Raw genomic sequence first — 14,299 nt, 5'->3', positions numbered from 1 at the left:
CTCCAACTCCTTCTTTTTATTCTCTTCTTGCTTCTTAGAGACACACAACGAGAATTGGTTGGTGAATTTTTGTTCGTGTTATGGCCGCCAATACAGGCCTTCAATATACACACACATACACATATGCATATACTAAACACTGTCTAATATTTCTATTGCTCTTTTTTGTAAATACATTAACACCAACACAACACACAAACATACACACACACACACTGGATTGTGAAAAAAAAATAAACTTTTATTTTTTTTTTTTATGATTTATTGTCTCATTCAATGTTGCTTGTTGGTTGGCTTACTTTTTTTTTTTTTTCAAATATATATTCTCTTTATTTTTACGAATGGCGGCACGAGGACCTCATCGTCATACACCTCATCATCATACACGCATGTTACTCATATATATATATAATTTTTTTTTTTATTTTCTTGTGTATGTTATATTTACACATACACACACATGTAAATTTGCAACTAACGGATAGGACGCGATGAAATGTACCTCCAATTAAAACAATATTTCACCTTGATAATAATTGTTTTTTAGTTAAAATATATGTTTAATATTAACATGGAATATTTATAATTATAATAATGATGTATTTATTATTATATTAACCACATTTAATTGTTTTTTTTAAAGTTATTTAAAACAGAATTAAGATATCTAGAAATCTAACGATCGCAGCACCAACAATGGCTACGCATTCCTTCGCGACGTACCGACTGGTTCATATTTCGACCGTTCCCTTAAATTATAATTTATATATTGTTATTATGATTAAAAAAAAAAAATGTCCATACCTAACCCTTTCTGAGGTGTTAACCAACACCTTTTTCTTTATTATTTTATTAATCAACTATTATTTTAACCGCCAAAAATTTCAGAAAATTAATTTTTTTTTCTCCTTTTTTTTGGTTAATTGTCTTGTTTTAATATTAGTTGATGGGATAATAATTTTTTTTTATCCTGTAAAGTAAATGGCAAATGGAAACAATATAATAATAATGTTTTTTTTTTTTTTTATTAACGAATCAAAAAAATTCAGACAAATTCCTGCTCCGTTCCGTGTTTACAATGCATTTTTTTTTTTCTCAAATATTTTATTTATTTTTAATAAAACTATTTGTGAATTAAATAAATATTAAATTAATAATAAAATTTAATAATTATTTTTTATTCATTAGATGATGATGTATATTTTAGTTTTATTTTATTTTTTAGATAGACAACGTGGTGATGAAACACCGCGCAAATAAAATTCCACGTGTTCCGTGTTTACTGCTAAAAAATTTAAGACAAAATATTTTTATTAATTAATTAATATTTATTATATTAATGTTGATAAAAAATTAAAAAACTTTTTTTTCATAATTATTGTATTTTAGAGTATTTTGTTCACATTTCTAATGCATTCTTGCATAAAAATATTTTATTTTTTTCTTCCGTTATAAATACAAAATGGCGGATGATTGATGTAAATCCTTGAAATGTTAATGATGATAATATTTGATTAATAAAACATATTGACTTGCTTTTTTTCAACTCCAAAATATTTTTTTTAAGTCAATTTAATTTGGCACTGATGAAGATATTGACATATGTTATGTTCACTTGATTGTTTTTTAACAATTTGCGACGTGTCAAATTATTTGTCTATTGATTATTATGATATGCCATTGGACAACGTGAGTCAAATATTTCAAATTGTTCTAGAATATTCCAACAACTATTATCATTTATCACTCGATTATTTAATCACAAATAATTTTATATTATTATTTTATTGCTTACTCATTAATTTATCCATTGTTTATATATTTGTAATTTTATCATTTTACAAATAGATAAAATATAAACATCATTTGGTACTAAAGAAAGTCTATAAGAAAAATATTCAGTGATGAAAATATATTTAGTATGAAGAATATTTTATTTAATTTTATAAATTTTTAGTAGAAAAATTTATTTCAAATCTTGAAATAAAATATTTTTATGAAAACACACATTCACATTGTCATGACAGCACATTAACTTACATTTTTTTTTTTTTTTTATAATAAATTATAATTAATAATACGATTATTATATTAAAAATTATTCTGTTGCGATTATTTTTCAGTCATTATCGCTTTAATTGTTGAATATGATATATTCATTGATATTTCATCAATGATATTTATAAATAATTTGTTTTTCTCCTTTCTGTTGTTCCCCCAGATCAAGTGGTCATTTACGAATTAACATTATTTGAATTTTTAGAATCTGGATTTAGAAGTTCTTTCAATGCTCCATTATGAGAATCTAAATCTTTACTACTAATACCATTTGATTTAGAATTTGTTTTACGTTTTTTAATAACTTGATTTTTTTTAGCTGATTTTTGAACAAGTTTTTTTATTTGTCCTTGCATTAATTTAAGCTAGAAAAAAAAATATATATAATTGTTATTAAATTATTTAAATAATACAGCAAGTAGAGGAAAAAAAGTATACCTCTTCTTGAAGTGCAACAAGTTTTGTTTTTCTTTCAATTTCTGAATCATCATCTTCAGTATCAGAAGTTGAATCAGAATCAGAACTACTTTCACTACTTGCACTTTCAACTTTCATTGATGCAATACCATGTGCAGGATCATCAGGTATTTTTTCAAATCTTTAAAACATTAACTGATTAATAATAATTCATATAATTTAATAATTATATATACCTTGATTCAAAAAAATCTTGAAGTTTTTTAGCCATTGCAACGACATCATGACCAGGATGATTATATTTATAACAATTTGTAAATATAAGCCTAACATCATTTGCAAATTCTCTAGGTGTTTTGTAATCACGATTATCCATTTTTGTCTTTTATAAAAACATAAAGTTTAAATATATAAAAAATTTGATATTTTTATTAATTTATATTTGTAAATTATTCAATAATATACCTTGATAGTTCCAAGATCCATTGGTTTTTTAATTATGTCATAATAATCATGAAGTTTAAGAAGTTCAACATCAACAGGTTTATAAAAAGGCCATGCGTAACCCTAATTAAATAATTTCATTAAAATTAAATAAACAATAATTACAAATACATCAATGAAAATAAAGTAAAAACATACCGAATGTTTTTTAGAAAATAATTCTTTCAATATTTCATTACATGGTTTCATTTGTTCTGAGAGTTTTTGTTTGTTATCACCAGGCTGATCAAGCTGAAAAATTAAAACATAATATATTACACTATATTAAACTTAACATAAAATATCAATCAATATAATTAATTAATTTTTTTCTCATATACTAAGTAACTTGTTTAAACAATATCCAATTAAAAAAAAAGGAAAATAATTTAATAATATTTTGCTAATGTCAAAGTTAGCAAAGAAATTTAGAAAAAAAAATATATACTAATTTCGTTGCTTTTTTTCCCCAAGTTATATTGATATTATAATCAACAAAATAATAATAATTTTTTTTTGTACCTGCATAGCCATTGTTGTTAATGTTGATTAAATTGTCAACTATAAAAATGACAGTAAATATCAATATTTAGATTGATTTAGATGCAGCTCTCTTTAGAGAAAAAAAAATAAAAAATGGCAACGTTTGAACAAGCTCTTTTGCCAATCTAAAAATTCAATAAATTTTTATTATTATTATATTTATGTGATTAATTAATAATTTATTTACAAATATTTATACTAATACACGTATTTTTAGTTAATCATTATTGGCAATAATAAAATGTCAACATACCGTAAAATATACACATCAAAATATAAATTTCTTGTAATATTTTTTACAAACAATCATAAGGGAAGATATATTTTTTTTTTTACATGAGCCTTATGTACACTTTTCTCTCTCTGAAGTGGCCATGACAGTCGTGGCGTTGCAAGTCCTTTCTCCCCTGCACGAAATTACAAATAATTTTGTAAAAATATTACTGATAAAAAATAGAGCTAATATTAATCGAAATTTATTTAAAAGTATAAATTGTTACTCAACATTCACAGTACAAATAAAATTTAATTATTATAATAAATAAAAACTAGTAATTTAGAATTTTTAAAAAATATATTTACAATTTTATTGAAAAATTCATTATACATTATCAAAAAAGAAAAAAAAAAAAGGTTTACGACGCATTGCTGACAATGATTTCTGTGTTTTTAGAAATTTGTTGTTTTTGTAAATATGGTATAATAATCAGCATAATACCACTTGCTGCAATCATACCACCAGCTGCATAAAATGATGCATCATAAGTCTTAAATGTATCATACAAAAAACCAGCAAGTGGAAGACCCAAAAATGATGCAAGACCTTGGAAAAATAATAATAAACCAAAAGCATTTGTTAAACGATCAAGACCCATTAAATCGACTAGTACAACTGATGTTAATCCAACATAAGCACCAGCTGTAAATCCAAATACAAATGCACAAATAAGAAATTGAATTTCTGTTACACACCAGACACCCAACATTACTCCTGTAAAAAAAATTAAAAAATTAATTAATTTATCTTATATTTTTCTTGTTTTTAAAAATATTTATGTCAATGTTTTATTGACCAAGTAGAAAAATGAAAAACTTACCAGCTCCACACACTGTTAGACACAAATTATAAACATGAAGACGATTGACCCATGGTCGATCAGCAAGTATTCCAAGTACAATACGTCCACATGTTGTACCAAGTGCAATTGCAGGAACAATCCATTCAGTATTTTTATCTTCAAGACCCATAATTTTAAAAGTTTCAATTGTTTCAGTCATATTTGTTATATTATTATAACTTGAAATAGTTAATGAATAATTTTTTCTAGCCAAATCCGGTAAAAAAACATATGGTGCATTAAAACCAATACTTGTACAAAAATTTGATATTACAAATAGTACAAAAACTGGATCTTTAAATAGTGATATGTCAAGCATACGTTGTAATATTGAACATGTTTCTTTTGTATTTGGTAAACAATCATTTTTTTCAATATCTTGTGAACCTTTACCACTTGGTAAACTTCTCAATGACATTTTATATGATTTATTAATTTCTTTATTACCAAGTGATGCTCTATTAATAAACAAACAAATTTTAAAATTAAAATATATTTATTTATTTGTAAATATTTGTATTAAATAATTTATAAAAAAAACTTACGAACGTGCACGTAAATTTTCAACACTTCCTTGTAAAAAAATATCATTTCTATCCATAACACCACTACCAAAAACATGTCCATGTTCTGGATGTAACATATGTTTTGCTAGTGCTGGTTGACTCATTGCAATTTTCATTGAATCATTATTAGAATCAGGAAAATAATATTTTTTATGATTAACATTACTTAAACTTTGTGGTCTATCAAAACCATTTTTTGATAAACCATTTTTATGTGGTGCTTTTAAATTATTATCATTAATTGCTGAAATTTCCTGTAAATAATTATTAATATATATTAATAAAGATAATATTAATTTTTTTTCAAAAAATAATAAATAAAAAATATTTACCAGCATTGGTATTTCAGATGGATCTTGAACAACTTCAATTTCTCGAAATAATAAACCAAATAATATACAAAGTACAACAAGTAATGCAAGAATACGAAGTGTAGCTCGCCATTGATAATTTTCAACAAGAAATTTAAGTAATGCATCAATTGCAGCTGTTCCAGCACCAGATCCACAAACAGCAATACCAGTTGCAAGTGATCTGTATTTTTCAAAATATACACTCACACAAACAATTGCTGGTAAATAAATAAGTCCAAAACCAAAACCTAAAATTAACAAAAAAAAAACTATCAATAAATATTACATGTATATAATAAGTTTAAAATACACAAATACATTTACCTATTTGACTATTTAAATTAATTATTATTAACATTTATCTATTGTTCTATGAAAATAATTAAATTGATAAAAAAACAAACAGCCAATACATCATCACTGTAATAATAGATTAATTTATTTTAATATTTTTGGCTTGTCTATTATTACAGCAAAGTGTTTAATATTTTTTCTAATTGATTTTTCTAGCTTTTTTTTTTGTTTTTCACTAAATTAACAGTCTTACCTACTTTCATCTCCTCCCTATGCTGGGATTAGAAATGAAAAATACTTTAAACTAACTCAATAAAAATACTTATTTTAATAAGTAATTAATAATAATAAATATTAATTTTACCTGTTCCAATGCCGACTGTACCATAGAGCATAAAAAGATTTGGTGCAAATGAACTTATGAGAAGAAAAAAACCACCAAGAATTGCACCAGCAATTGTTACTGCTCGACAACCATATTTATTTACAAATATACTGCATAATGGTCCTGTTTATAAATAATAAATAAACATTAATATAATTATAATTTATGAACTGTTAATAATATAAAATCATTAGTTCTAATTACCAGAACAAAGTGTTATTCCAATGAGAATTGAATTAACCCATGCTGTTACTGATTCAGAATATTGAAATTCTTTTACAAGTTCTTTTCGAACTGTTCCCCATGAATAAGTTATTCCATCAGCTGTAAAATATAAAATTTATTAAATTTACATTTATATATTTTATCCTTAAAATATAATTTTTAATTTACGTATCATTTTTTTTATTTTTTTTTTATATGATAAAAATATAATTATATAAAAAAGAAAAAAAATTTAAATATATTTTTTTTTTTTTTTACTTTGAATAAATTTACATGAAAAAAATATCTAATAGGCTATTGGAAATAGCTTATATTTGAATTTTTTTTTTTTTTTTTTTAATCTTCTATTGCTGATAAAAAAAACAGTATACATTCATTGTATATTAATAATGATTTTAAAACGACTTTTATTATTTTTATATTGAAAAATAAAAAAAAAAAAAAAGAGTGATAACGTCTTTGGCCTTGTTAATTTTGTTGGTTTAAATACAAATATATGAACTTAAATAAAAAAAAAAATTATTTAAATAAGGAAAAATAATAATTATCAAATAAAACTTACAAGATAATAAATTTTTTAAATATAAAAAAGAAAAAAATTCAACAATGATAAATTAATCAATATTAATGCATTTATATAAAAGAAAAAAAAAAAATTAAAAAATTAGCACAGTGACCGAGAGATAATGAAACTTGGTTTCCGGCAAAAGCATTTGTTGCGTGACTCTTTTAACTCGTTTGATTAGTTTAATAACATAAAAATATAAATTTTCTTTTAAAAAATTTCTTAATATAATTAATTTTATTACTAATGTTGGATATTAAAATTAATATAATTCATTACTCACTGACAACGTGGATCATAAATGATGCAAATACAACAAGCCACCCCCAGCCACCATCAGGTGGTGGTGCTTGTGGTGGTTGTGGTGGTGGTGTTTGCACATCAATTACATCAACTGATTTTTTTCTCTCAATTTTTTTATCTTTATTCTCATCTTCCAATGCATACGCCATCGTTGGAAAATATATTTATTTTCTTTCTCTTTTTCTCTCTCTTTCTTTTCAATCCCCAAAAACTACTTTATATATAATACTCAGTAACCCTACTTATTTTTATTTTATAATATTATATAAATTATACTTTTAAAACTTAAATTAATAAATATTACATTTGTTTAAAAATTGAAAAAAAAAAAAATTCATTTGTTACTATTAATTATTAATTATTTATTTGTAATTTTAAATATTTTTTTTTAATTTTACTCCAAAATAAATCAACACGTGGTGTAGAAAAAAAAAAAAAAAAATTAAATAAAAATAATTCTTCTTTTATGTGTTGCACTATTAAAAATCTATAATTGTTATTTGTAAAAAAAAATTTATCAAGTATACTTGTTACACTGACAATTATCTTAAAACACCAGAATAATTTTTTTTTTTTTTATTTGCACTTGAGTTTTATTATCAAAAAACAACCAATAACAGTCAAATTAATTTTGACTTTATTCCATAATTTCTTATCATAGATAATAAATATAATAAAAAATTTATTAAAAACCAAGTCCAATGTATTATATTCAAATTGAAACACGTGAACCAATACTTGTTTTTTATCACTGATAAATTTTTTTTCTTCTTCTTTTCTTCTTTTCTATATAATAATAATTTCAAATATATCAAATAAAAAGCACTATAAATATAATAATTAAATTATATTGTGTTTTATAAAATATACCCGCCAAAAATAAAAAATTTAGCACACACACACACAGACACCCAGATAGAGAAAGGGGTCTTTGAATTAATCAATCACTTTGTCAGTTGGAGTAAGTCTGGCGACTGAGTGTGAACTCAAGAGACATTCTTTGAAGCCGGGACTTCTTCTTGTACACAACTACCGTTGGTTGCTGTTGATATTGGTGGTGGTGGTGGTGGTGCTTCTGGTGGTGGTGGTGGTGGCGATGATGATGATGATGATGGTGGTGGTAGCAGCAGCAAAAAGCACTGCCACTAGTCCAAAATACGATGAAAAAATTAATAACAATAAAATATGTATTTCATTCACGTGTGATCCTTTTAATCCAGTTAGTTGTCTTTTATAAAATTGACCCTTGTCCAGCTGATTTCTTTTGATCTATTATTTCATTTACTTTATAATACTTGGTATATATTTATTTCCTTTTTTTATTATTTAATTTTTTAACAGGCTTAAGACAACGCAATGAAACGTTGAATGATCATCCCAATTATCTAAACAAATAATAAATATATTATATTACATACATACATTGTATGGGTACAATCAAAAATAAATTCTTTTTATAATTTTTTTTTGGGGAGAATAATTGCCACACAACGGGTATCAATCAACATTATAATAGGGCAATTTTTAAACTAGTGAAACCTTATGTAATTGTTCAAAAATAATAAATTAATTTTTATCTATTTAAATTTATAATTTAATATTAAAATAAAAAAATCATAAAGTATATAATTTTTAATATATTTTAACATTTTTTATTTATCAAATTTTTTTTTTTTTCTCAAATACCTTTAGGCAATAAATTTGATTGAATTTAAACTTTCACAAAGTGGCCAGTAATTTTCCATAAAAATTATAATTTTAATAAGTTATTTAAAAAATATACAAATATATAATATCAAAAAATAAAATAGACAAGATAATTTAATTCAATGAATGGCCATTTCAAAGAGAAAAAAAAAAAAAATGAAGCAATAATAAAACAACAATCTAGAATAAATAATTTTAGTATTTACATAAAAAAAAAAAAAAAAAAACTCAACTGTTATCAGTATGTTTTTTCGTTTATATATATATTTTTTTTTATAGGGTAAATAAATATAATCTCAACTGAAAGTCAGTTAAAGACGACAATGTATCATATAAATATTATTTGCACTTGAAAAATAAAAAAAATAAAAAACAACATCCGTCAGACTGATCACTGAGGGCGGTTGTTAATTAATCCAGATGTTTTAAAGCAACTATGTCAATATAAAAAAAATATACCAGATAATTTAATCACACAATAAACAATTATTTTAAACTCAATCGATTATCAACAATTGACCCACAATTTAATTATTCAATAAATTAAATTTTTTCATTTTTAATTATTCCTTTAAGTGTATTTTACTATTTATTTTCGAAATTCGAAAAATAAATACTTGTTCATTAATAAAAATACATATCTATGTTTGATAATTATATTTATTATAATTATTATAAACTAGATATTATATTTAGAAAAAAATTTTCAAGTGTGTAATGCAAATTGTGTATTAAATATGTTACAATGATCCAGCTGTAACTCACACAAGCAACAACTTGAACACATTTTGATTAGGTACAAGTTGAGCAACGATTTACTGGCATGACTAAATTATCATTTATAATATTACCAAATATATCAACATCGTTATTTATTTATTTTTTCATTTTCATTACAAATATTACTCAATGAATTTAGAATGAAAAAAATAACAAAATAATAATAAACCGGTTTTGTTTTTAAGGAGATAAGAAAATTAGTTTTAAATAATATTATTTTTCTTTCATTAATAAATATTAATAACAAAATGATTATTGTACTTCGTACATTCATTGTTTTTCTTACTTACTCATTAATATTCATTTGATGCTGAGAATAAATACATGCATTTTCACTTTTTTTTTTTTTTTTTATATTTTAATTATTTTATATCATTGTTATTTGAATTATTTTTAATTTCACTTTCACAGAAGATTACACACACTTTGTTTTCTTATTATCACTTGTGATTAATATGCATATATCTTTTTTTTTTTGTTTTAAATTTATTCGTTCACTTGTATTTATAGAAATTAAATACAAAAAAAATATATTATGATTATAGCTTTGTGTGTTAATAAGTATTTAAAAGATTTTAATAATTTGAAAAAAATTTTAGTCGACACATTAATATGACGATAACTATTTTCAATGACTATTTATTCAGCTAGAAAAGTCTTGTCTACCTTGTGTGTGTCAACACTAGATACAGCTTATTCAACTAAATATTCTTTCTTTTTTTTTTTTTTTTTGACCTTTATTTATAGAGGCTAAATGTTTTTCTTTTTTCAACTCATTTTATGATTCATATCACGTTGAATAAAATATATTTTTATATTCATTTCTTTGTTAAAGTTTTTTGTTAATAATATATTTATATCACTCACTGAAATGGATATTTAATTTATTTTTAATAGAATGGAATATACACTGTATCACAGATTTAAGTTTATCCAACTCGTTTAGAATTTCTTAAAATAAATGACAAAGTGTTTATAGCACCAAAGAGTAACGAACGAGCCAACATACCGTCTGCACATGTACTTTGAAACACAAATTTTTATTTTCTATATTCTTTATCTTTTTTCGTTAACTTATGAATGGAAAAAAAAAAAAAAAAAAAAAAATGGTAATGAAATTTTATAAATACTTGATCTCTGACGTTTTAATCGTATTGCTAAAATTATATATTTATGATTGAGATGATCTTGAACTTGATTATTATTATTGTATTTGTTTTGTAACTGTATTTAAATTATTAACATCATGATCACTTATCATTGGACGAGATTCATATGTGCATATTGTAACTCCATGTCGATGGCCTGGTGTCCATTCACCTTTTAAACCAATATAATTTATTTGCGTTCTTTCAGCACCATTATTTTCAGGAAAATAAATAGTCAAGTGATTGACTGAAGAAAATTTAACAACTCTGTAATTGTTAAAAATAATTATTAGTTGAATATTGTAGATATAAAATTAATCAATGACATTGCATTGAATAATTTTTATTACAACTAATTGATCGAGGTCAAATGATCAACATTTGGATTTATTTTTTATTTATTGTAAATAATATGTATTAAAATAAATAAGGAAATAGTTAAACATACTTAATTGGATACTCGTGTACTCCATAATCATCTTTTACCAATTCAAATTCTTGATCAGCAACAAGACTAGTATCATCGAAGGTCATATGTGGTTTATTTTTATATCTGATCATAAAAAAAAATGTGTTTTTTAATTTATTATAAATCAAATATACTTTTTCATCAACACTATTAATTATTTTAATTAACTTACAATTTTACTTTTGTAGGATGTGAATCATCTGGACCTCCCATTATAATTAATCCTTTTAATTTAACATCTCCAGTAAAACTAAAAAAAATAAATAATTATTACTAACAAATATTTACAAGTTATTTGTCAAATTTAAATTTAAAAAAAATACACATACGGTATGTTGAAGAGTAACTCTTCATCAGCATCACTTTCGACAAACTAAAAAAAATCATAAAAAATAATAACAAATAATAAATAATAATATAATCTTAATTGTTTTACTTTTGATAAGATATGACATTGTAACAACAAATGTACATTGTCATTTACTTTTATTTATTTAATTTTAATACCTTATCGCAATTGAGTCGATCTTCCCACGGTTTAAATACACTTATTCCCGAACCTTCTTCCAATTCATTTAAACATTCAGCTCCATTTTTATCAATTTTACCATAAAGATTATATTTAACACCAAGTTCAACTTCGTGGGAATGTATCTCGCCACAATTGCACTGATTTGCCATTCTTAATATTACAATATCTACAAAAAAAAAAATATATAAATAATAATAATTCAATTAATTTAATAAATAAAAAATAATAATAACAAACATTGTCAACAAATGTGCATGTGTGAATGTGCATGTAAATGATCTAAATATTTTTTTTTTTCCATGCAAATAAAAGACAATGAAAGTGCAGTTCATAACAAGCCGGATTATTTTAAAATAAATTTATTTATAAATTATTTACCTTGAGCTGTTGTTTGTTGTTATTTTAATTTCTTTAGATTGTTTTTAATCAATTAATCTTGAATTAATCACTTATCACGTTGTCAGACACAAATATATAATCGGCCATTTTTAAAAACAACATCAGTGACATCTGACATTATTAATAAATAGAACGCGCGTAAATTTAATTACTGTTTTTAAAAATAAATAAAAAAATATAATTAAATAATTATGTAACAATAAAATAAGATGTTAAAATTTTTATTATTATAATTCACATATTTTAATGATTATTTTAATAAAAATGTTATTGATTCTTCAGTTGATGGAAATTTTTTATTATGAAACATTTATAAATTCATTATTTACAAACCCATTTACTCAAGTAATTTAGATAATAAAATTACAAGAATTATCATTGAAGTAACAAATAAAAAGAAAGCTAATAATATCAATTAAAAGTAACTAAAAAAAAAAAAAAAAACTCATTCAATCTTTAAACATGTTTTTTTGTTTATCAATTAATATAATGCAAAAACTAATTTTATATAAACATTATAATAAACCTACACTGAAGAATCTTTTTACATTTTTATCTTTTAATTAAATAATCTCAGTAATAAAGTAATCACAATTAATGTAAACATGTTTATGTGACTTTGTTGTTTCTTATTTCTCATTAATTCTTGTTGTATGAATTTGATGATTAAACTAATTTAATTATTATTAAAATTCATTTCCAATGATTCATGTTTTGGATATAACATTTGAATATGATTGTCAATTATTTGAAATAATTCTGGTGGTTGTGGTACACGTCCAGTTTCAAGTTTTGACCATACTGGTACATCTGCAATACGTCAATCATAATTTATATTAATTATCATTCTTATAAATTGAATAAAAGATGTAAAATAAAATATATATTAAGATATAATAAAAGTAATAATTAATATATACCATTGAAATGAATTTCAAAAGCTCCCGATGATATCAATTGACCTTCAATGGCATTACAAACAAAAAATATCATTAAACATGAATAAAATTTATTATTCAAAGACCATTCCCACCAGAATGGCTGTGGTTGTCCAATCCATTGAGCAATATTTATTCCAGTTATTATTAAAAGTATAACAATTATTTTAGCTGTTCCCTGTTGTTAAAAAAAAAAAAAAAAATTAATTATGTATTTAATTTTATAAGTATTGCATAATATTTACCAAGAATTTTGCAAAGTACATATTGTAACCAGATGGGTCATAATTTTGTCCATAAATTTGTAACTCTGGATATTTTTGTTCAAGAATTGTAACATATTCTTGAAATACTCTTTTATAACCACATGAATAACTAAAAAAAAAAAAAAAATCAAATTAGATACGTGTCAATAATGTGTTAACCTAAAAATAAATTTAATCTTATTTAATTTATAGATTTTTTTTTTTAATCAAATATATTATGTATATTATGAATAATATCATAATAATTTATTTTAAATATTGTTTATATAATAATAAATTAATTTTACCAGTAAAAGAATTTTATTGTTGGTCCAATGTTTGTTCCAAACTTTGTCAATGTAACTTCATCATCATCATCACCAGAGACAACATTACAACCTAGTGCACATATTATAACTAAACAACACAAACTTAATTTTATTGAAATCATAATGACTTATTATTTTTCAGTCATAAATAATTATTTGTTTTTTTATTAAATTGTCAATTTAAAAATTTAATTATCAAAATAATATTATTTGACAATTAACATACGTTTAAAAATTGAATTTGTTGAAATTAAAAAATAAAAATGGTTGATGTAATATTAATAATAACAATAATAATTATTATTTTATTAATGACAGCACAAAAAAAAGTTAATATTTTGTGGAACTATGTATCGGCAACCTGTGAACCTGCTGATTAAATAAAAAAAAAAAAAAATGTAATGTTGTCAATAAATTAAAAACAAAATGGCTGACCAGGTTA

General features: G+C 22.7%; 4 protein-coding genes across 5 annotated transcripts; all 4 read right to left on the bottom strand.

The window, feature by feature from the left end:
• Window positions 1–326: 326 nt before the first annotated feature.
• LOC122856049 (bromodomain-containing protein 2-like) lies at window positions 327–3,887 on the bottom strand. The gene is made up of 8 exons (XM_044157830.1): window positions 3,755–3,887; window positions 3,481–3,626; window positions 3,118–3,210; window positions 2,941–3,042; window positions 2,712–2,857; window positions 2,497–2,656; window positions 1,796–2,423; window positions 327–1,713 (listed from the first exon to the last, which is right to left on the bottom strand). Exons 2-7 carry the CDS (start codon window positions 3,490–3,492, stop codon window positions 2,235–2,237), a joined length of 702 nt encoding a protein of 233 aa, XP_044013765.1. The 5' UTR covers window positions 3,493–3,626; window positions 3,755–3,887; the 3' UTR covers window positions 327–1,713; window positions 1,796–2,234.
• Window positions 3,888–4,056: 169 nt separating this feature from the next.
• Window positions 4,057–8,691, bottom strand: LOC122855632 (monocarboxylate transporter 9-like). The gene is made up of 7 exons (XM_044157152.1): window positions 7,291–8,691; window positions 6,422–6,541; window positions 6,197–6,340; window positions 5,518–5,786; window positions 5,165–5,439; window positions 4,599–5,077; window positions 4,057–4,492 (listed from the first exon to the last, which is right to left on the bottom strand). The coding sequence occupies exons 1-7, from the start codon at window positions 7,457–7,459 to the stop codon at window positions 4,137–4,139; spliced, it is 1,812 nt and encodes a 603-aa protein (XP_044013087.1). The 5' UTR covers window positions 7,460–8,691; the 3' UTR covers window positions 4,057–4,136.
• Window positions 8,692–10,132: 1,441 nt separating this feature from the next.
• On the bottom strand, window positions 10,133–12,433 carry LOC122856096 (PITH domain-containing protein GA19395). 2 transcript variants are annotated; one of them, XM_044157834.1, is made up of 6 exons: window positions 12,325–12,433; window positions 11,922–12,112; window positions 11,744–11,787; window positions 11,587–11,664; window positions 11,394–11,498; window positions 10,133–11,212 (listed from the first exon to the last, which is right to left on the bottom strand). In XM_044157834.1, the coding sequence occupies exons 2-6, from the start codon at window positions 12,093–12,095 to the stop codon at window positions 11,002–11,004; spliced, it is 612 nt and encodes a 203-aa protein (XP_044013769.1). In that variant the 5' UTR covers window positions 12,096–12,112; window positions 12,325–12,433; the 3' UTR covers window positions 10,133–11,001. The 2 variants fall into 2 exon arrangements, with proteins under 2 accessions (XP_044013769.1, XP_044013768.1); XM_044157833.1 differs by lacking the exon at window positions 12,325–12,433 and adding an exon at window positions 12,184–12,207.
• Window positions 12,325–14,228, bottom strand: LOC122856122 (thioredoxin reductase-like selenoprotein T homolog CG3887). The gene is made up of 4 exons (XM_044157836.1): window positions 13,837–14,228; window positions 13,529–13,658; window positions 13,266–13,461; window positions 12,325–13,155 (listed from the first exon to the last, which is right to left on the bottom strand). The coding sequence occupies exons 1-4, from the start codon at window positions 13,977–13,979 to the stop codon at window positions 13,022–13,024; spliced, it is 603 nt and encodes a 200-aa protein (XP_044013771.1). The 5' UTR covers window positions 13,980–14,228; the 3' UTR covers window positions 12,325–13,021.
• Between the last annotated feature and the right edge of the window lie 71 nt (window positions 14,229–14,299).

This window comes from Aphidius gifuensis, linkage group LG1 (assembly GCF_014905175.1).
Source record: "Aphidius gifuensis isolate YNYX2018 linkage group LG1, ASM1490517v1, whole genome shotgun sequence".
In the NCBI taxonomy this organism is placed as follows: Eukaryota; Metazoa; Arthropoda; class Insecta; order Hymenoptera; family Braconidae; genus Aphidius; species Aphidius gifuensis.
Note: the sequence above shows the minus strand (reverse complement) of the source record. Positions and strands in the feature narration are given on the sequence as shown.